Raw genomic sequence first — 23723 nt, forward strand, 5'->3', positions numbered from 1 at the left:
GGATCGTTCCACTCAGTCCCTCCTAGTGTCCCACCCTCGGCCTTCCGCCCACTCTTCCCACGCCCACTCCACCCACTCGCACTGCAGCATCATGCCCTTGCACGTCCACACCCGACTTGGTTACCTTAGTTGTAAAAGTTGTCTGTGTAAAATTGCTCAAAACTGCACCCATAAATGTTTTAACTCACGAGTATAAAAAGTCGATCACCATATGGGCGACGAGTCTACTGCCTAATATTCTCAGTTTAGTAAGAACTTCAACATGAGAAAACGCATCTACTGTAGCTACTCTTTCTACCCTATTTATGACGCAATATTTGTGCCGTAGCTTAAATGAGTCCGTTAAATGTGTTATCAGATTATCTGTACAAGCTGTTTTTACCATAATTTACACATACCGTCTGGTTTTCAATATTTATGAAAGAAATTGGAGGTAAATGTGTATCCTTTGTGTCACGTTTATTACAATCTGGGACTATTGATATAAATATGAATAACAGTGTACTGTAAATATTAACTACAGATAATGTACGCCATGTCTGTGGTCTGTTATATGGGTCGTAGTAGACAACCCCTTGTGTAAATTTTCTTCATTGTTAATTTAATCATCTGTATTACAACTGCAGTTGAATTAATCCAACTGATATTAAAAATTATACAAGTGTAGCTTATTACTGAGATGTTTTCATTTGTTGATCCTTCTATAGCCTCAGTACATGTGTAAGTTTACCAATTGTGTCATGACTAAGAACACACATCAGCCAGTCGTCTCAAGGTTGTTGAGCAGTGTTTATGATTATTGGCAGGGGTGAGGGTTTGCCGTTTGTGCAACGAAAGAGAAAACTAGTGCACGTGGAAGAAGAAAAGGAAAGAAAGGTGAGGGAAAAGGAGGAAAGAAAGAAAACTAGGGAGAGAAAGAATGTACTGGTCCCTCAAGACGTAACGTCCCAACGCTCACACCGCCACCACACAATCAAACCATCTCACGGAAACAAAGCTCTTTAAAACCCCTTGAATCTCCGCTCCATTACCTCCTTCACCACTTGGAAAATTGCTTACCCGGGCATGCAGGATATTCCCTAGCCTGTACGGTACTTTGAACCCGACCCAACCACCCGCTGATGATAAGGTTGGGGTTGTTGCTCGAACGTGTGGATTTTCGACTGGGGAAGTAATGCATAGTTTGTATTGTCTTGGTGGGCCCGATGGGGTGTCTGGGGTGATTAAATTATTTAATGCACTGAGATAAACGTTCAAATGGCTGGTGGACGGCAGTTGTTGAGAGCTGCTTATAATTAGTCGTCAGTTGCGTAGATGAAAGTTTTTGTTAGAAACCTTGATTAATTAACTGTTTAGAGGTAAGTTTTGGATATCAATAAGCTGTAATAAGTCAGCAGTTTCTTTAATACGGATTTTGTTTTAGCCAGTTTCATTGTCGGTGTTTTCGTACCACTTACCTGTACATGTGTACAAGAGTATAGACAATGTAAGTGATAAAGAAAACTAATAAGTTGGGGACGTAAACTAATGTACATGAATTTATCCATTTTATTTCACGTGTTGTGACCGAGGCGGGAGGGACGTCTTCACAACAGCTCAGCCACTCCCGGCCACAACCTCCCTCGCCTCACTAGCAAACACCATTATAAAATTGCAAATCGATACACCATGAGGGTCACCGCTGGCATGCTTTACATGATATAAACATTCTGTAAAAATAGTGTTAAAAATTTTCTAGTTCCATATGAGGTGTGTGAGACAATGTTATCTGGCGGTGGGTCTGACGACGGCCAGATACTTGCCAGTGTTGACGAGTGAGGTACAGATGGAGGACCAGACGCTTATAACGAGGGTGGCCATCACCACCAACCCCAGCAGCATGTACACCACGTAGGGCACGATGATCCTACTAGATCCCAGCTGCTGCTTCTCCCCGAGGCTGTCGTGGTCCAGAGTCATCAGTGTACTCATCAGGATATACAGAGAGGACGGGAAGCTCCATCGCTGGATGGGTGCGAAGATAGCCAGCCCTAGGAAGATGTAGGCCACCAGCAGGGCCAGGTATACGGGCCAGGGCACGCCGTGGGGCCGCCTAGAGCCCTGTCGGGGAGGAGGTGGATATCTGCCCCGTCTCTGTATCGCGGGGTTTACACCCATGGTTTGTTCATCTCCAACAGTCCGGAATTGAGAGCTATTTGACAGGGTATTTTGAGCACTGCCTGACACACTGTTAGTGGCACTAGAGGAACTACTGTGATCTGTATCTCTTAGTGTTGAGGAAAGAATACTGCTGGAACGGAGGGTGGAGTCTAACGCTTGTACGCGGGACTGCTGCTGGATGTCGGCTGTTCCACCCCAGAGTCTGGGTTTGGCACTGTTGGGTGGCCTTATAGAGCCAGGCAGTTCCCCTGGACCATTAGGCGTGATACGGACACCTTGTTCACCTCCGGGGCCAACACCCGCACTGGTCGAGCTCTGGGGTCGACCGGCCAAGTTGAGGGTACTAGCGGCCGACCCGCCTCGCCCACTGCCATACTGTCCTGCCCGCCCCTCCACTACTTGACCTCGTCCATCTGCGACCCTTGCTTGTTTGCCAAACCCACAGCGCCACGCCCACGCCTTTCCTACTCCTTCGCGGATGGTGAAGGCACCGCTGATGGCTAAAAGAAGGACGAGGGGCGCCCCGACCAGAGAGAAGAGTACAGCAAAAATGCGACTGAAGCCCGTGCGGACCGTCATGCCACTGGGACCTGGGGAGGGAGGCTCTGGTCATAATCATAACAGTGGCAACACGTCACTTAGCAACATTTATCATTAAAGAAGCAGTAATCACTAGCATACAGGTTGATGGGTATAGTACAAGTCCGCCCTACAATTATTGATAAATATCTATGTGAAGTACAAGAATACAGCAAATGTAGATACAGTTAACATTAAACCTATATATATACCATTTGCATAGTCTTTAGGGATGTTTTAAGCATATAATAATATCTAATTGATACTAAGCAAGATAGGTAAATAGTAACACAGAAGTGATTCAAATTAAACTACAAAATATTGGTTGATCTTTTGCGACAAACCGCACGGAGGTAAACAAGGCCTCGGGGAAGGTCACAACTACGTCTCCTGATGTTCTTAGTGGCGTTACACAATTAAAGAAGATAAGGATAAACACTAGAACTGTACCGTAGATGGCTAGCGAGATATTAGAATACATCAGTTGCTTCATCTTTTGTCAATATACTGCCGGTAGCCTCAAATAATTACAGTGTAGGTTCACATGCATTTAAATCCCACTACAGAAATAAATGGATCATTCCAGGCAGCCATGAATTTCACACTGCGGCTCTGTGATAGCCTATGTACTGGTCTTGCCAAACCAATAGTAAATTTGCATAATGGTTTTAATGAATTATTATAATTGTTATTATAATAATAATTATTATTATCATTACTATTGTTACTATTACTATTATTATTATTATTATTATTATTATTATTAATTATTATTATTATTTTTATAATTGACTTACTTGCTGGCCGTCCTCTATACCCTTCCTCCACTGTTGTTCCCACTAGTATCATTATAGGCCAAATCTCTTAGAGAACATACCGACAAGGGTGGTGAGGGAGGCGGAGTAGAGAAGGGCTCCAGACATAGTCCAGGTAGGAGCCCTGGAGGCGTAGCCAGCTCTCGCCGCGTCCAGCACGGCCGTCTCTAGCCTCTCCATGTAGGTCTCTATCTTGGTGCGCCACACAGTCTCGTACGGCAACACCTGCAGGCACACACCTCTCCGTCTTAGTCCACAACACCTACAACTAGGAAATAGTGTTATCTTCAATGCAAAATGCTACTACAGGAGTTGAACCATGTATACTCTGTCAATTGAGGAGTTCTTTAGTAATAGGAGCCGTTGCACCTACCAACTGGCAGGCATTCCCTCATTATCGTGAAACTGATATTAGCCTCCATAGCACTGATATGCTGTGAGCTTTCATGAGTCCACGCACTAGAGCTAAAGTCGGTGTTCAAACAAGCTGTCCAAAATGAGTCGCCGTCCTTGTAGCAATGTTTACCTTAACATGTCTTGCAAGTGCCCTATGTGTGTGATTGAGAGTTGTCCACAGTATTCATGTCTTGGCTTAGTAGTTTAACGCACCTGTCTTAACTCAGTGGCGAGGCCCAGCACTAGGTCGGTCCTAAGAGTGGCCATTCTGTTGACAGTATCACTTTCTGCTGCGCCTTCCACAGTAGAGAAGATGGCCGCCCCCACCACCCACCACGCCACCACCACTAACATCAGCCCCACCTGCCGGATATAAGCCTCAGTTACCGTATGTATGTATAGAAAGGCCGACTGGGGATGTACACACACGTATACACATACATTTGCTAAACTAGGATTGAAAGGGATTATAACATCGAAGGAACGTTAAAATAACGAAAAGAGGAAAATTTATCTTGAAAAAACTTACCTACTCGGTTTATTGCGTCAGTGTTGATGTGTACATTTTAAACCTTACTACTACTCACTATATTCCTACTAAGAGTGAATTCAAAAGCTCTTGGACTGGCTGTTTGCGAAATCACTCAGAATACCTTAAGCGTAAAAATCCTCGTAGGCTGAAACTTACTTCCAGAAAACCTTCGGGTGGATACGAACGGCGAGTCACTGAGGATTTAATTATCATGGGAAATTGTACAAAAAAATCATTCAGTTTATAAGGAACACTGGTAAGTCAGCCTCAATTTATGTACCTTAGGTAAAATAGTCATGAAATAAAAAAAATGGTGAGAGTCTGACAAGAGAACAGAAAAAGGAAGACAGCAGACGAAGCTAGATTAAAAAGGGCAAAACGATAAAAAGGGCAAGACAAAGCAGAGAGAGAGAGATAGAGAGAGAGAACAGCCAGGGCAAGATACCAGGGGGAGAGAGCCAGGTAGCAGTAGGCGACGTGTGGGCTGTGACGAGCCAGGCAGCGTCACGAGGCTGAGATATGACTAACCACAGTAATCAGTAAATGGCTTCACAAGGCCGCAGCCCCGCACACCTCCCTAGTTATTCCTCCGCTGAATCATAATTAAGATATAAATTAATGTTTCAGAATATAGGTGCGTATTTAAATGATCGGTGCGCTTTTGTCGTAAATTTTAATCAATTTTGCTTTTGTTTTCACAGTAACTTTCATAAGAGACAGTGCTAATCGTCAGGCCATGACTTGCTAACTACGGGATCCATTGTGTATCTGGCAGTTAAGGATGATAATACCTTCATAAAATATATCGAGATTAAGTTAAAAGGCATATAACTTTTTTCGGTGTCCACAACTTTTGTACAAAATAAAAATGTTTAAAACATTTACCAAGAGGCTCCAATTATTGATAAACTTATATAAAGCATTTTATTTACTCTTTTGTTCCCATAAATTTATTAAACTTTTTATATTTATTTTGTATTGAGTTTATTCATAAATTCTGATAAAAGGTATAAATAAATTTACATTCGGACATTCATTAATCTTTTGTTAAACTTATAAAATTAATGAATCGTTTTCGTATTCATACCAGTTATACTGTACACTAAGGTCATAAGACTCTTGTATAAACAACACTAATAATGATCACTATATTGGTCAAAAGTATTATTGGACTTATTCTTATAAACACAACACGACAGAGTCTGGTGATTTGGGGCACGAGGGTCTTTAAACTTGCTTAAATACATATATCATTAATTAGTTCAATGTGTGCCTTGCCTGTGAAACTAAATGTTAAGTGTGACGAGTGAAAAGATGTCCCTATACCCTCATTTACTTTAACCTAGTGACCGAGCGAGAGCAAGGGGTAGGTTACTAGGCTAAGGGAGACGGAGCACGAATTTTGCAGAGCCCGCACGAGGCCACTAAGCTGAGGAACCTTTTTACCTGGTGTATCTACCTGAGTGGCCACCAAGCTGACGAAATTGATGTACCAACCTGTGAGAGCAAGGCGCGGGTCACCAGGCTGAGGGACTTGGTGCCAAGGGTAAGGTGATCAAGGCCCTGGGTGGTGGGGGTGAGGAAGAGGCGGTAGTGTCGTGGGCGTGGAGGCTCGGGGTCAGTTCGTTTCACTTGGACGCCCGTGCTGCGACGACCAGACGGGATGAAGTGACAGGGACAGTTGCAGAAGCGAAGGTTATGGCCCCCCACCTCCCCACTCAGTGGCTGGGGGAAGGAGACGTGGTCAGTGGGCGGGAAATAATCCATAGGGAAAGTAACTAGAGGTATGAGGGAGATGGTCAGTGTGGGGGAACAGTGCTTGAGATGGGATAATGGTTAGTGGAGGTCAGTCTTAGTGGGAAGACTTAGAATAGAGTTCAAGGGCGCTATGGAAGTCTTGTCTCATGACCAAACATAAACTAAGAGATCTCAGTTAATATCAGAGTTCGTACTGCATAGAGTAATAAACGGTGAGCTGTAAGCCTGTTGTTGTAATTTTTAGTGTACCAACACCTTGCAGATGCAGAAATGTGACGGATGTTTGGTAAAAAGGTAATCCAGCTCACCTGTGAAGGCTGGAAAGCGAACCTGGTGGAGTTCTTGAGCACTTGTGAGTACTGAGAGTTGACACTAGATGGCCGAGACGGGACGTCGCCCACCACCTGCATTATACAATATTTGTCAGCAGTTAGACATACCCGTGTACATATTTTCTTCAGTGACATATATTATATATTGAAAGGATTATTGTTACTTGATAAACAGTCTTGCACTGTACATTCTGCTCTGAACGTGGGGTGAGTGCAGCCTGTATGGTACATGAATTAGGATTCTAAATGAACGTATTTTATAGGAAATAGTCGTACAAAAGTAAACCGTTATCAATTCTTTGTCTTAGATTTAGATATACAGAAATTAGTGCAACTTCAATACATACTGAAACTAAGGAATAGAAAGGAAGTTGCAATAATTTCTCAGTGCTTGATAGCGATTATACCTCTGGCTCCAGGAACCTGACCCTCTTCTCGCCGTCCAGGTCCCAGACGGGGGTGCTGCAGCGGGTGGAGGCGGGGGTGGGGGCGGCCACTGGGCGGTCGTAGAGGGGAGGGATGACGGGCGGGATGTAATAGTGGCCCCGTGACTCCATGGAGGTCTCCCCCGGGTAGCTCTGGTATAATTCCCCTTCATCCACCTGTTACAAATTCAGAATACGTATTCATAAATATCATTTACATACACAGGCATATCATTAGATATAACGGACAGGTGCCCACTTTCACTATCGCAGTGTCACACTCAGAAAGGACAAGGCATTATTAATACCTAAGAGCATAAGTATACTAAAAATTACTCCTTAATTATAGTCTGAGGATGTGTACTTCTGGTGACGTTGGTGTAGTTTTGGACTCGAACCTTGGACATAATAGTGGGAGGTACTCAAGCACCCTTCTCACGTGTGTCCTGACCAGACCATGAACTCAAGATATGGTGGATAGAGAGATATACCAACACCCTTCTCACGTGTGTCTAGTCTACGACACTAACCCCAGACGTTATACTGAGAGGTACGCACCCTTTTCACGGGTGCCACGGACAGACACGATTCCAAGACAAGCAAACTTGTGGAACAATAATTATTCAGCAATATAATCTAATCTTCTGGACATCTCTTAGAAATATTGATTTCATTTCACCCGGCATAAAAATAAAGTAATAAATTAAGAAAAGTTCAGTTCCGATAGTTCACAAAAAATTAAAAAATAATAATCTCCCTTATAATTACTCGCAGGTTGGACGTTCCTTCCTCGCTACTGCCAGCAAGGCGCCAAAATTAACACGTCTTCCCTAGCAGAAGGTTAACAAAGGGGGACGGTGGTGCAATTGTAGAAAATTTGATATTAGCTGTGTTCTTAATTTGTGCGCCGCTTAATTTTAAAAGAAAGTTACTCAATAAGATATTAACTATTGAAATAGTGACAAAAACTGAACCAGGGACGTTCAAAAGGATCAGTTTAAAAAATAAATTGATAGTGTGACTGGAGGACTCAAGCTGCCATCAACAGAGATTACGGTAAGTGCAAAATGAAAATTTTACCAAGTTATTCATTAGCTAAATATTATGAGTTACCCTCATTCATTAATGCCGTATGATAAAGTACGTACATGAAATAGTTTCTCTTGGTTTGTAGGACTGTAGAACTTATACAAATGAGGTCAGCCTGTTTTTTTCCGTTGACATTGTTAAACAAATAACGGAGTACAATTATTAAGTTTATCGGCGCCATTATCTTTCAAAATTGTTACATTCGTCGAGTTCCTTTGACTACAAATTTCTAGGTTACAAGTTTCAATGAAAATTTGGGTGGCCTAATTCTAGTTTAAAGACAAAGTAATCCATGTTGCCTCCATGACTAGTGATGAGAAGCCACCATTGAACTGCTTGATTTTAGCAAAAACGGATCACATCGTAATTCGGTACTAGGCATGACAGCACCTCAAGTTACTTGTGCATGTGTGGGTAGTAACCCACAAATGATATTGTTTAGCCTTCGGAACTTTTAACTTAAGATATGACGTTACTTCATCAATTATTTGAAGGACAACGAACAAACCTGCTGGGGCAGTGGGACGGCGGAGTCCGCGGCGGCCGTCGTCTGCGCATGGGTCTGGGCGCGAAGCAAGGAGTGCGCTGGTGTAGATAGACGGGAAGCGGCAGAAGCTGGGCGGGAAACACCTGAAGAAGGGCGGGATGCTGCCGACGATGGGCGGGAGGCTGCTGAGGTAGGGCGGGAGGAGTGGGGATAAGATTGTGAGCCATGTCCATATCCCTCCATCATGCTGGGAGCCGCCACGTATCCTGCACCATGTAAAGAACTTATAGTTTTCAAGTGTTGAAAAATTAATGGTAAAACATTATATGGAATTATTTCGTAATTAATAGGTTAGAAAATTATAAAGTAAAATATTCATTACTGATAAATAATTTAAATAGAAAAGATACTTATAGAGTTATTCGACATATATACCGCATTTATGCATAATGTACTTGAATACCGTACGTGCACACTCACATAACATTTATACTCACGCAAAGGATCACATAAATTGAGGCAAAATATATGTGAAGTACTCGGTAGTGAATGCTAGCCATCAATAAGCCCATTATTCATCTAGTTGACCTACCGGAATGAGTGTCATAATATGCATGTGAGGTTTTGCCGTTGCCGGTAAGTGGTGTGGTGCCGTGCGCCCGCTGGATCTCGTCGTCCAGCGTGTCCAGACTCCACGGTGTGGTCGGCCGACTCGGCGGGGTGATAGACTGAGTAACATTCCGGGGATCCTGTGAGGGAACATGTATTCTGAAGTCTTTGTTTTTCTTGCCAGGAAGATGAATAGATTATGTCCTGAGTGTGAAAAATAGAATTTGGGTCCAGGGAGTCTAATAACATGGGTTATTTGCTTTAGTAAAGTGGCATATAAAAAAAATCGTTGAATTAATTATTATGTAAGATATAGTAAAAGTACCAAGCGACTCCACGAATATCGTGGAAATTCCTAAATGCAAATTGAATTCTTTATTTAACTTGAAATACAGTCCACGCGAAATTATTAGAAATATAGATAATAGAATGCCTTTAAAAGTGATTGATGTATATGTTCCGCGCGAATTCGGAACCTTGCTGGTGGGGTGTAAGATAGAGTCGGGTAGCATACCTGAGATGACACGGTGGCAATTCCGTTACCACCAGTTGGCCCACATTCTCCGGTGTGGGCGTGAGGCAGCGTGGGCGTGCGGCTGAAGTGTCTGGTAATTGACGACAGCCATCCACTACTGGGCATCCCGTCTGAAACGCCATTCATGAATCACAGTTAATTGTTTAGTTATCGCTAATAAAAGTTTCCATTGTAAAAAATCTTTGTTGCATGTCATAATCGTTATTGTTGAGTAATCAGTTTGAAATGTAGAAATTTAAGTTATATACACGTTAATATTATAAGTGTAGGAAGTCTAGGTTAGGAACTTATAATATATTTAAAGGTTTAGTTTGAGTTATAGGAAGTATAGTTTAATATAACTATAAAGTCTTTTTATGTATATAATAAACGCGGTTAAGTATTTAGTTGTGCTATCGAAAGTTTTTGTTATAAATTATGTTCAGAATTAATGTTGCCAAAATTAGTTAGGGGTGTACGATAAACAACAAAAAACGGATTTCGCTATGTTGGAAATGTTAGAAAACGTAATCAGTTGTTCTGGTAAACTACGCAAAATGTAATATTCCAACATATTTACGCCTGAGTGCCTGCACCCTAAATAGTATTGTGAACAGCTGAGTGTGGATGGTTCAGCCGCTTATAATGTGTAAAGGGTACAAATACGACAACAAACTCTGAGCCATCACCACATACTACATATGGTGGAGAAGTATGTACTAACAGATACTTATCGACAAGGAAGTGCGGCTGAAAATTGGGCGGAGGCTCATCACACTGATTGTGACAAATATCCTCAAGTTCTCTTTTGCGTTGACCGAGAATTGAATGATTCTCAAAAAATCTAACCTTGAGTGAAACAACGTGACGAGATTTGTTTGTACGATTAACCACAGTGATAAAATTGCTGCTCCATAAGAGGTCACAGCCTTAATTTTACTTTTATCTTATTGCCACTGATCGGCTCGTTAGCCGCTTGGGCGGTTGGTCGGTCACGTCTCTGATACGCACTCTTGGCAAGTATTAGGCATGTGCTAGCTTCAGAATGTATCTGTACCTGCATCACTGTTGGTCAAGTCTGGTCTTGAATGAGCTCACACTTGGTACCGTCACAACACTGGCAAAAAGTGTTAAGAGTTTACAACCCTCACTCCAAAAAAGTTGGTCGCGACAGTTTTCTGAACCCGTGGCTTCTTCAACCTTAAAGAAGCTGTCAGTACAAAAAAAAATATAAGCATTAGCTCCTTTGGCGTGACAGTTATGAACGCGCTGAAAAAACTTACATTATGCGTTCATAAATCATAATCCATTACTTAGGAGTAATCATTACTAAAAATACAAACCTACGGTGTTAAGATTCGAGGCCCTAGATGATATTTATACAAAGTATGTCCTCTGCCTATAACATTCAGTACTTCAAAACGCTAGAACAGAATTGCATATTTCTGGGCGTTGGAATAAAATACTTTAACTTTTTGTCAGAATTAAATTATCAAAATACTACAGTAGATCGAGAAAGTAGACAGAAGATCTCGGGTAGATGTATATTTTACCCGACCTTGACAATTTCGCGGCGCAGTAAATATTTTCGTATTATCGTTGAAGTGGATGATGAAAGTGATACTAGAATTATTGTAAAAGCAGTGGATACAGGAATTCATGTTGATGTATATTTCATTTGACCTTAAAATACAGTGTGACGCAGAGACGTAATGTATTATATATTTGTTTGGTGTTGGATGTTGCCTGGTAGTATACTTCACTTTAGATTGAACGTCGAAAAGAACAGATTTATCGAAAGAGCAGCTGGTAGAGGAATTTAGACCATTACATTTTTAATATAATCTAAGATTCTTAGTGACGCAGTAACGTTGGTTTTGGTGTCTAATTGGACATTAGATGCTCATAACCTTTAGTTGTAATTTGAGAGCAACATATGAATTTGTGATAGAACAATCGGGAATGGAATTCTGGCTCATACTGTACATATTTCAGGTGACCTTAAGACATTTGGCGACTCAATAACATTATCGTGTGCAGGTGTGAGAGGAACCAGGGCCTGAATTCTCAGATTTGTGCGTTGAATTTGCCTTGTTACTGAGACATGAAAACACATCCATCTGGTAAACCAGCTGAAACATAAAGAGGTCCTAAAGGAAATACATATTGCAGTGAGACTTAGTCTGAATTAAATTTGTTATTTTGGCAGCAGTCAGAGGACAGTAGGTCACACGACGAATAAAAAAAGTTTTTTTTCACTCCAGTTAAGCAGTAATTACGTAATGACGGAAGTGCTGGTGGCTGCTCGTTTCTTGCTTTGAGAAAAAAAATATTAAATAAATAAAAAAGGACACCAGTTATTAAAGCTGAGGAGCAACTAATGGTATTTTAAATCGCCTGAGGTGATCAGTCTGCCTTAACGGATTTTAATGGTTTCGATTTTTTTTAAGTGTCAAGGATGTCTCCCACGACAAGAGGTTGGCAGTCACCCGTCTAGCAACATTGGTCAATTTACTAAGATGACTTTGAAATATGTTGTTATTGGAGAATGTTAAAGATAAGGAACGTTGAGCCTGACAGGAAAACAAATGAAGAAGTACTAAAATTAGCAAAAACTTCAAGAGAAATATTTTAAATTTACAGAAAGGGGAAAATGAGATACTTTATTCATATAGTAAGGAATGAGAGGATAATAACAAAAATATTAATGGGCAACGATGAGGGTAGGAGTGCCAGGGGAAAGTAGAGACTAGGATGGATGAATTAAATCTCGGAAGATTGGTAAAACAGGCGGAAAGCATTTAGAGTGGAGAACTGTGATCTCCAACCCTCAGATATGCGGTGAGCACCAGGCCGTGGAATGGGTCAGCGTTATGCATTTGGATGACTCACAGGAACAAGACAGTGACATGAGACGTTGTGATTAATTCGTCGCATGTTGGGCGTGACGGCTGTAACAGAAAACGAGACTAATACCCCTCACAACTATACCCGGGATACTGGGGAGAACACAGTGATCTCCTGAACCACGATTACACGTCCTGAGAACACATGATTACTCTCCCTGGGTCATTAACCTAGTTTTGTGACGGTAACTTGACGTAAAAGAGGTTAAATGTGGGACAAGTTGTATTTCTGACAGCCTCTCGTAAAATGGGTTAATATTAAGATTTACTTGTATATTTTAAGAGTAGTTAGGCACTAAGTATATAAATTTCTTCTATTTGTTTATCTCTACTGTCTCATTATTGTATTATATATACTGTAGTGTCACTATTTTCACTATTTATATATCAGGGCAATTGTAGTATTTGACTCGTTAATCGGAAACGATAAGGGCATGATGGCAGAGGTCTCGTTTGAGGTAAGGTCTTGTGGCCATCATTTACGACCTATCACACGACACAAACGGATGATAAAAGCTGGAAAAGGATCAAAAGACAGTGATGATTGGAAGCTAAATTTAGGCTCAAAAGATGGATCTCCAGGGAGGTAATAATGCTAGTGGTCAGTTAACGCTTCCGGTTATCAAAATCCTGAATTTATTTAAACTTGAGTAGACAGTGGAGGGTCGTCTGTGGATATTCTCTTAGCTTCCCATTGTATTTCTCCCCGTGTTCCTGGACTGCACGTACTGAGCCAGAGTATTTCCTGGCATGACTGGTTGACGCCTGCTTATTATTATTATTATTATTATTATTATTATTTTTATTGTTACCGGTATTACTAGTGTCATTATTTTCATTTTCACTTTTACTGTGAATATATAAAATAACGTTAAGCAGAGTCATCCTGTGGCTATCGTGCCATGGTGTGTGTCGCTCGCCGCCCTTTCATTAAATAATTATATACAAAAGCTGGACCTGTGGTAATTTACTAATCTTGAACTGCTGTATAACTTTGTGATTTCAGGATAATATTGTTTACCTAACAACTGGTAGTAAAAATGGTGAAAAAACTTATATATAATTTTTAAAAGACTGGTACTTTCAAGTTGAAAAGCTATATCAAATTTTACATGGAAGTTACCAGTTATTATTATTTTTAATTGTTGGCTTATTTTACGTAAGGTATAAATAGTTTTGAAGTACAGGACGTTGTTTACCTTTGAACCTTTCCTGTCCATTGTAAACTGGTTTTCCTACCCACAGCCCGGCCTCTTGAACCCCACCATCCTTCCTATCCCACCACCCATCCTCCCGTCTCCCTGGGAAATCGTCCAGTAGCATTTTTATCCGTGACACGCCTTTTCGTGTTGGATCTATTTACACACATACATACACACACACACTCACACACACACACCGTGGCATGACCAGAAGAAGGACCACACACACGCTTCTTCCTTCCGGGATTTTCTTGGAAAATCTTACGCAGAAATTCCTTATTGTAAAAATCCGAAATTTGAGACTTGTAAAATGCCAAATAACACGCTCGTGAAATTGGGAGGAAAGGGTCTCGGGGTAGAGGCGGCAGGTGAGCGTAGGGAGGAATGACTCATGTTTTCGGGGGCAGACTAGTCAAGGATTTTCGGAGAGTTTTAACGTAGCTTTTAGCCGCTCACCGAAGGTACATCAGTAACCTACCCTTACCTAACCTTTGAAGAGTAGGTTAGGTTCTAGTTATAGCCTCGTCAGCAACTCCATGTATACCAGTCCTGACTAAAGGAAGTATTTTTTGGTCTTTACGCGCTGACGGAGTTTGGGTCCAGTTGAGATTAAAAATGGGTTGGTTGTTTCGCGTTTGGTGTCGTAAACTGCTATTTTGCATCCAAACTACGCAGTTCCTTTCTCGAGCAGAAATAATTGCTAAGTGTGGTGCCAAAAGAGCCAAGCGTGAAATATATTTTGCATGTACAGTGCGGCCATGATTGAAAACTGAAGACTAAGTTATATTCAGCATATTATGGCATGACCCAAGCCAAAACAAGTAGACTACATGCTGACAGTGTGGGGAGAATACTCGAGGCCCTCAGATAGGCTGAATAACCTACACGCTGATCTCTCTTCAGTGTTCAGTTGATGGAAGGAGGGCCCGGGGGAGGCAGAGATAGGGATGGTTGAATGGAATTAAAAACTTTGCCTCAGAAATATACAAAACCTTAGACTCTTAGAGGATTGGTAAAAACAGCCCGAGAAAGTTTAGAGGAAGGACTGTGGTCGCCAACCCTCAGATATAGATAATGAGGACGGTACTCTGAGTGATCGATTGTACCCCAGAAGGCTGTGTCGGTTGTCCGTCTATGATCCGAGATGTGAAGTGTATCTTATTCGAAACCCAACAGCCAGAGGTGACTTTTTTTTTTTTTACATTTACTCGTCTTGTTTGTTTGTCAGTAACTCACCAGGAAACACACAAACAGATAAATGAATAAATAAACTCGCCGCTGCTTATAAGTCATGTTAGTTTTTCTCGTGTTGTTGGCTCAGTTGATACGTTGGTTGAAAGGTCACTGGCATTATTATTTGCTTTTATCACTTTCTCGAGCATATTATAATACTTTATTGTATTTCTCACATCTGATGGTGGTTATTATATTCTCTCTTTAGAATTGTCAGTATTCGTTCTTGTAAATGTACGATTATACTGATTTATAATAACGTGTACAGCATGATGACAGCGACTTATCACAGAAGGGGCGTGGCCGAACTCTCACCCACAGATTGAGGACGTGTGGTATTGATCTCTCTATTATATATTGTACAGGTATGTTCAGGTAAATCTGATCATCTCCAACACGCAACACACACACGCTGATCGCAGGACTTGGTGATTTATTGGAATTAATCCGAAGCTGATTATTTAACTGTTAGCTGCAGATGGTAAAGTTAAATATTGAAGTTATTGGTAAGTTTTAGATGCGGGTTCTCTTCCGTACCCATTTGCTGGTTTGCTTACTTGGGCTCCATATAGAGAAGCCTCAGTCACTGTTAAATTCTGATAAAAAAAGTAAAACAGTCTACCTTTCTTCATGGAATAAAAAGTTGAAGTAATAAAAAATGTTCACGTAATGAGCTGAGTCTTTCAACAACTCAATTTTTAAAAAGCACACCATGTAAAACAAACTTTAGAACATATGAAAAACAAAAACTTCACTGGAGGGATAATACTCGTAGTGTCACTCGGCCTCAACACAACACACAGACCTTATCAGTAGAACACACACACGGTAGAGAGAAGAGTCTGAGGCACAACACTTAAAACACTTTTGGCGGCAACACCAACACACGAGGCTGCTGGGCATTTACTTTTCTATCTCTTTGTTTTTAGTCGTTCGTTTTTATTGTCATTAGAGTGATATGTGTAAGTACAGTATATTCACTTCTACCCATACATATAACTTCATTCCAACAAATCACAAGATGAACTGCCCTTTATATTTCTACTGTCAGTTATCTTTCTGGGTCGTTACGTATATTTTGTGTCACTTCATTAAAAAAACTGTACACAAACCTTTACATCAGTACTCACAGGGCGACATGGGTTGCTGGAAGCCTGGGAGGGATGTGTGTGAGGGAGGGAGAGAGAGAGAGAACTTTATCGTGGCACCGTGTCTAGTGTACCAGTGCCAGCCCAGGTGATCCCCCCGACCCTGCCTCCTCTCCTCCCTCCCTCACTCACTCACTCCCTCCTCCCCCCCTTGTGCCACTTTCTCCGATCAATGGGTTAGGGGAGGGGGTGGAGAAGGAGGGGAGTGTAGGAGGGTAATATGTAGGTGAGTCAAGGAGGAGACAGTAGAAAAGGGTGAGAAGGGAGGGGGAGAAGGAGGAGAGGAAGGGTGAAGATTAAGAGGAGAAGGAGGAGGGGAGGAAGGGTGAAAATTAACAGGAGAGAAGGGGAGGAAGGGAATGAAAGTGAGGAGGAGGAGGAGGAGGAGGGGAACGAAGGAAAGAGGAATAGAACGAGAAGAGGAGTGAAGGAGGGAGAATAGTGTGCTTGAAAGGGGAGTAAAGAAAATGAAAGGAATCAGGGGGTTAAGAAAGGAGAAAAAAAGGAGGAAGAGGAGGTAAAAGAAAGTCTCTCTCTCTCTCTCTCTCTCTCTCTTTTGGTCCCCAGTTATGTGTTAAATCTTAGGTGATGATATATTAACCATACGAATCTTTGGTTAAGGATCTAAGCATACAGTAAGGTTATTGGTGTTAATGAGGATGGAGTGAGTTATGCAGTCATTATAGCCTCTACTGTACTTTATACTCCACCTATAGCCACTGCCAGTACCACCACCATTATCACCACCGTCACCACTGCCATCATCTATGTTATTCACTCGTCTCCCATTACTAACTACCGACTATCATTTCCACAATTACTTTATTCCTTCCATTACTACAATCATCACAATACTCATTTTACTATTACCACCATCATTACCACCAACCACTACCATAATCACCACCACCCACCACTATCATCACCATCACCATTACCATCACCACCACCACCATCATCCCCCCCCCAACAGCAGGTGGTGGGGTGAGACATTCGGCTTCACCTGAATTAGTAATGAAATCTCTTACGTCAAACCTAAGTTTAGTGTGTGTCAGGGGCGGAGGTCTCAATACCTGGCGACACCTGCACTATACCTGACGACACCTGCACTATACCTGACGACACTTGCTCTATACCTGGCGACACCTGCACTATACCTGATGACACCTGCACTATACCTGACGACACCTGCACTATACCAGACGACACCTGCGCAACACCTGACGACACCTGCACAACACTTGGCAACACCTGCACAACACCTGGTTACACCTGCATAACACCTGGGTGGTCATGCTTTGTACTGTGTGTCAGAGAGAGAGAGGGAAGAAGGGAGAGAGAGAACAATGTGTGTATGGGTATATCTGTGAGAGAGACGGAGGGAGAGAACAATATATGTGTGTCTGAGAGGGAAAGAGAGAACAATGTGTGTATGTGTTTTAACATATTGGTTTACCTGTATATAAAGGAACGATGTTTAATTATCTTAGTCTCCCCTGTTCACTTCCCCTCCACCAGGTATAAAGGGCTAATGACATACCTCGGCGTCTTTGTCTGTGTAAACAATGTTATGTTTTTATGTTCAGGTGTACAATACCTTCAGGTGAGCGATCTGGTTGAGCCCAGATTCTTTCTACTCCTACTGTATTTCAGTTTCACCACTTTTCCTTCAACTCCTAATAATCTTCTTTCACCTCTTAACTAAAGACTTCGTATCGTATGTGTTCTGATAATACCTGTGTGGTGGAGTCAGTTATTAAAGTACTCTACCTATATTGTCTATTGGGATCACCAGAATATTACTCATCCCAGCTTATTTCACTTGAAGATTAACCAGTGTAAGGCTAATCTAATTTAACCCAACCTAATTTAACATAACATTAATTAACCTAACCTAACCTAATCTAACCCAGTACAATATCGACATAAGGAAATGAATCCATACATAACACAGAATGAATTCATCAAGGTATGTATATTGTTGTAATTATATCAAGGTAATTGTGTAGTAAGAACGAGGTCTTGAGGTCATATAGACGGGTGCAGTTAGACACAGTCACCAGTTGGGGGATTATACTTCAACCTGTGGTGCATTACGTCTAAACTCGTAATTGCACTGATGTAGCTTAATAAGATGATTATTTTGTTTTATCATACTGGGTTAAGTCTACATCAAGGGCAGAGGGTAGTCGTGTGTGTGTGTGTGATGGAGGACGTCCTGTAGCAAGAGACAGATTATCTCACCGTCATGCAACCCCAAGGGATGTCCCAAGGCCACGCCAGGGGGCAGGCAGGCAAGCACAACGGCGCCGTGCCCGTCTCTCCTGCAGGTCGCGTGTGCCATTGTTGGTGTGTCAGGATGGCTTACGTTGTCCACTTGGTTTATGTTGTTTGTTTTGGGTCAACCTCGCGCACGTCTTGGCTTTGTTTAGCGGGACGACCTCTTGTGTTGAGTTTGCTCCGGCGGTGTTTCTTGCATATCTTCCTCTCAGATGTTATAGAGAACCCCGCTGGCTGATGTGTTTCCAAGACCTCACAACCTGGCAGCTGTGTATCAGGCCACAGAGAATCGGGACTGTCTGGCCACCTCGTGTATCTGTCCAGCACCAGGGCGTGGGAGGGGGTATCAACAAGTCTGGGGAGGCGTGAGTGATATTGATTTCAAGTTAAGTTGAGGCTTAGGCCAACAGGCGAAAAATACAGCTAAAGTGATAACCAACCCGGAAATTGTATCTTACCAGCCAAAACATCTTATCAACACCCGAGTGACTTTTAAGACGGTGGCAGTTGTTTGTCTGTCTGTCTGTCTGTTTGGCTGGGTGACTGACTGGCTGGCTGGCGTGTTGAGGATATATCATGTAGTGCGGAGATGCGACTATGTGTTGAGTGACTGGTTGAGGAGTGGCAGTGCTCGAGTGTTCTTGGTGAAGTGTTCGCATTAGGTAGGAGAAGTATGCCCCAGGTATGATTCATGCCAGTGAGGAGAAACGGTGCCCCTTTTATGCCCCAGGTATGATTCATGCCAGTGAGGAGAAACGGTGCCCCTTTTATGCCTCCGATATGATTCATGCCAGTGTGGAGAAACGGTGCCCCTTTTATGCCCCAGGTATGATTCATGCCAGTGAGGAGAAACGGTGCCCCTTTTATGCCCCAGGTATGATTCATGCCAGTGAGGAGAAACGGTGCCCCTTTTATGCCTCCGATATGATTCATGCCAGTGTGGAGAAACGGTGCCCCTTTTATGCCCCAGGTATGATTCATGCCAGTGAGGAGAAACGGTGCCCAGTTATACCCACATGTTAATGAGAGAAGGAGCGTGTGCCGGCGACTTTCAAGGGGGAGAGATGGGTCGTGTATCAAAGAGCTCAAGAACTTGTAAAGAAAACGAAACAGGGATGACTCACTTAAACGCGTCGCTAAAGCCATAAAAATGTGGGAAAGGTTAGGTTAGGTTAGATTAGATTAAGTTAGGTTAGGTTAGATTAAGTTAGGTTAGGTTAGATTAGGCTATGTTAGGTTAGGTTGGGTTAGGTTAGTTTAAGTTAGGTTTGGTTATGTTAGGTTAGGTGAGTAAATCATCCCATGCAGTAATATATAACAAGTACTGGACCATTAAGACTAAGAGATGTTTATATTAGATAATGTAAAGACAAAATAATACAACACTCTGATCAACCTGAAGATTAGTCCCAATAGATTATTACGCCTGAAGAATAACCACCTTAATGCTAACCTAACCTAACCATATGCTAATCTACCCATATCCACAGGTAACGTTAGGGTGGTTGATTTGAGGAGACAGTACCCATAATACCTTAAACTTTGATCTGTCAACACACACACACACACACACACACACACACACACACCCTTCAAAGCACTCAAACAAAACGACCAACCACCACCTGATTATGGGTGACATTAATGACATATACGGTGTTACTAGCGATAAAAAAGAGAATAACAAGAATTACAGTAAAAGTTATGGATTACAGTAAACGTAATGCGTAGAGCAAATTATGGTAATGTAGGTAAATGTTATGTGTTAGCTTATTACGAACGACGCACGTTTATGCCATGTTGCCTCGGGGAAAATTACTGTTGTGCTGGAGTTAATATGGCAACAGTGTGTGTGTGAGGGCCACAGTCTCGCGCAATATATAGCACACAAACACACTCAAGTACAGTGATGTGGCTCTTTCATACAGATTAAAAGTTTTAATTAAGATTTATATCAATGTCTGTAATTTATACGTAGGTCAGCTAGGCCACTCACCAAGCACAAGTTGAGTACAAGATGAAGGCTACACAGCTCGGCCACTCACCAAGCACAAGTTGAGTACAAGATGAAGGCTACACAGCCACTCACCAAGCACAAGTTGAGTACAAGATGAAGGCTACACAGCTAGGCCACTCACCAAGCACAAGTCAAGCACCACTTTGACCACTCATTGAGCATAAGGTAAACACCATTCAGGTTACAGTCATCAGAGAATAATGAAGATTAACAGGTAGTGAATGGCACCGAGTGAGCCCAGCTGGCCCAGCAACTCCTTCTGTGTTGTCTGCAATAATTCTGGTCATTTATATCCATTAATTCCGGGTAAGAGGCGGCCGCTCAGACCCCAGCCAGTGTTTTGCAGATTCTACAAGTGATGCGAGTCGTGTGCTGTGTAATCGTCTTAATTATTCAACATTCACAAACTGCCCGCTAACACGAACCCCGCTAACACGAACCCCGCTAACACGAACCCCGCTAACACGAACCCCGTACACTAACTGGCTCTTGGGGATTAATGTTGAGCGTGAGGCTATACGACTTGTCTCGGTGAAGTAAAACCCTCCTGGTGATGTGAACGTGACCTTGTGATCACTCCCAGACAGGTCATCATAACAAGGTCACCAATGATCAATCAGGTGTGACCTTCACCCAGATCCTGTGTTATGCCTTTAAATCGCTATATAATGATTAGCCTGCCATAAGAGTTCCTATGTTAGTACAAAACTCCTTAACCGGCCCACTGATGCTGCCCCCTTACACACACACACACACACACTCACAGACACACACACACACACACTCACACACACACACACACACACACACACACACACACACACACACACACACACACACACACACACACACACACACACTCACTCCACACACACACACACACACACACACACACACACACACACACACACACTATTACGCCCCCCCTCTCTAAGAACACTTTTTGGTGAGATGTAAAAATAATTGTAACACACACCCACACTGCTAACACTTACCTGTAGGTAATCCCTAACTAAGACACATGACCCCCTTCTTACTCCCCCCCTCACTCCCTATCTCCTATCTCCTCTCCTGTTCTCACCCTCTTCCTATGCCCCTCCCTCTCCTCCCCCTACCCTCCTTCCTCTCCCTACCCTAACCTAATGTAACCTATCCTACCTAATCCTACCCATCCCTAACCTTACCCAACCAAATGTGACCTTACCTAACCTATCCTGAGCATGAGGATAGGTGTGTGTGTGTGTGTGTGTGTGTGTGTGTGTGTTTGGGGCTGGTAGAATGACCCAGCACACTCATTCATACCTCGAGAATGACACATCAATTGTCACTATCTCCTTCCTCTCAGCCACCACCACCACCACCACCACCAGTACCACCACCACCATCAGTACCACCACCATCAGTACCACCACCATCAGTAGCACCACCACCACCACCACCACCACCAGTACCACCACCAGTACCACACCATCAGTACCACCACCATCAGTACCACCACCAACAGTACCACCACCATCAGTAGCCATCATCAGTACCACCACCACCACCATCAGTACCACCACCACCAGTACCACCATCAGTACCACCACCATCAGTGCCACCACCATCAGTAGCACCACCATCAGTAGCACCACCATCGTTACCACCACCACCACCATCAGTACCACCACCACCACCATCAGTACCACCACCACCACCATCAATAGCACCACCACCACCATCAGTACCACCACCATCAGTACCACCACCACCACCATCAGTACCACCACCATCAGTACCACCACCACCACCATCAGTACCACCACCACCACCATCAGTACCACCACCACCACCACCATCAGTACCACCACCACCGGAATGCTCTTTACTGTGATAAGGTGCAAGTCGTCCATTATCACCTCGACCTTTATACATTCCGTTGTGGCCAAGCTAGCAGTGGTAGTGGTGGTGGTGGTGGTGGACGTGTGTTTAAGTGTCAGTATTACGTGTTAGTTAATTATAGGAGCGACCTTCACCTAGATACAGCAGTGTTTGTTTGGTTAGTGTGTTTAGTGTCTGTAAACGGAGAGAAAGGAATGTTTTTTTTTGTTTTTTTTTAATTTTGTGTGTTTTTCCAGTTAAATCCTTTGCTTATATTTTTATGTGTCTGTCTGTCTGTCCGTCTGTCTGTCTGCTTGCTTGCCTGTTTGTGTTTTTGCTTGATAAGTGAAAGGTCTAAGGTTCGATTCTTGGCACAAATTTAGTATTGCAGTCCTTCAATGTACACTTTCTTTCACCTCCACACCCACCATCTCTCTCTCTCTCTCTCTCTCTCTCTCTCTCTCTCTCTCTCTCTTAACAAGGGAGGGTAGCATGACTGCCCCAGCTGAATAATTTATCACCAAACACAACTCCATGAGGTAGATTATCCCGGTCCAGGTTAATTATTCACCTGTGTGTGTGTGTGTGGTGAAGACATAAAAGTACTCCACACACACACACACACACACACACACACACACACACACACACACACACACACACCTGACTTACATCACTGTCTTCAGGTATGGAGTAGAAAGAGATGGTATAGATGAAGAGGTAGATGGATAAACAAGTAGGTAGATGGGTAATTAAATACATAGGAAAAGGGAAGGAAAGGAGGGATGGTCTTGAGTGAGGGAGGGGAGGGAGAGGGAAGGGCTTGAGTGAGGGAGGGGAGGGAGAGGGAAGAGTTAGGAAGAAGGGAGAGGTTGAGGAAGAGGAGGGAGGAGAGTTGGGGAGTGGGTAGGAAGGGGTTCGGGAAGGGAGAGGGGAATGGGAGGGATAGGGAGAGGGGTGAGGAAGGGAGAGGGGTGGGAGAGGAGGTTTCGGGAGTGGGAGAGAAGGGGGGTTAGGTAGGGAGAGGGGAGGGAGGCATTGCGTGGCCCAACTCGACACAGTAATCAAGGAATTGGCTCAGCGAACACGGTAATAAGACCCGCTTGACGAATCCTGGATAATATGGTGAATCCTGCCGAGTCTCGGGATAATCTCATCAATCATGGATATTTAATTTTAGTTTATCATTATTATTATTAGTATTGTTGTTATTATTATTATTGTTGTTATTGTTATTATTATTGTTATTATTGTTTTGTTTTTATTATTCTTGCTATTATTGTTTTGTTATTATTATTATTATTATTATTCTTGTTATGGTTTTATTATTATTATCATCATCATCATCAATCATTCCTTTACCTTTTTTCAAATCACAATT

General features: G+C 42.6%; 1 protein-coding gene across 4 annotated transcripts in view; it reads right to left on the bottom strand.

Moving 5' to 3' along the window:
• Positions 1-1534: 1534 nt before the first annotated feature.
• LOC121878559 overlaps positions 1535-23723 on the bottom strand; it is a 64538-nt gene continuing 42349 nt past the window's right edge. For 2 of the 4 annotated variants that reach the window (XM_042384887.1, XM_042384886.1), the window contains exons 2-10: positions 9697-9827; positions 9166-9322; positions 8595-8839; positions 6980-7174; positions 6549-6644; positions 5980-6207; positions 4164-4313; positions 3617-3779; positions 1535-2750 (exon numbers count right to left, since the gene is read on the bottom strand). In XM_042384887.1, the coding sequence (XP_042240821.1) occupies positions 1765-2750; positions 3617-3779; positions 4164-4313; positions 5980-6207; positions 6549-6644; positions 6980-7174; positions 8595-8839; positions 9166-9322; positions 9697-9822 (2346 nt within the window). In that variant the 5' untranslated portion in view covers positions 9823-9827 and the 3' untranslated portion in view covers positions 1535-1764. Of the gene's footprint in view, positions 2751-3616; positions 3780-4163; positions 4314-5979; positions 6208-6548; positions 6645-6979; positions 7175-8594; positions 8840-9165; positions 9323-9696; positions 9828-16167; positions 16247-23723 lie in introns of those variants that run through there. The other 2 variants (XM_042384885.1, XM_042384888.1) reach the window with 2 other exon arrangements.

This window comes from Homarus americanus, unplaced genomic scaffold (assembly GCF_018991925.1).
Source record: "Homarus americanus isolate GMGI-L3 unplaced genomic scaffold, GMGI_Hamer_2.0 scaffold41027, whole genome shotgun sequence".
Classification (NCBI taxonomy): domain Eukaryota; kingdom Metazoa; phylum Arthropoda; class Malacostraca; order Decapoda; family Nephropidae; genus Homarus; species Homarus americanus.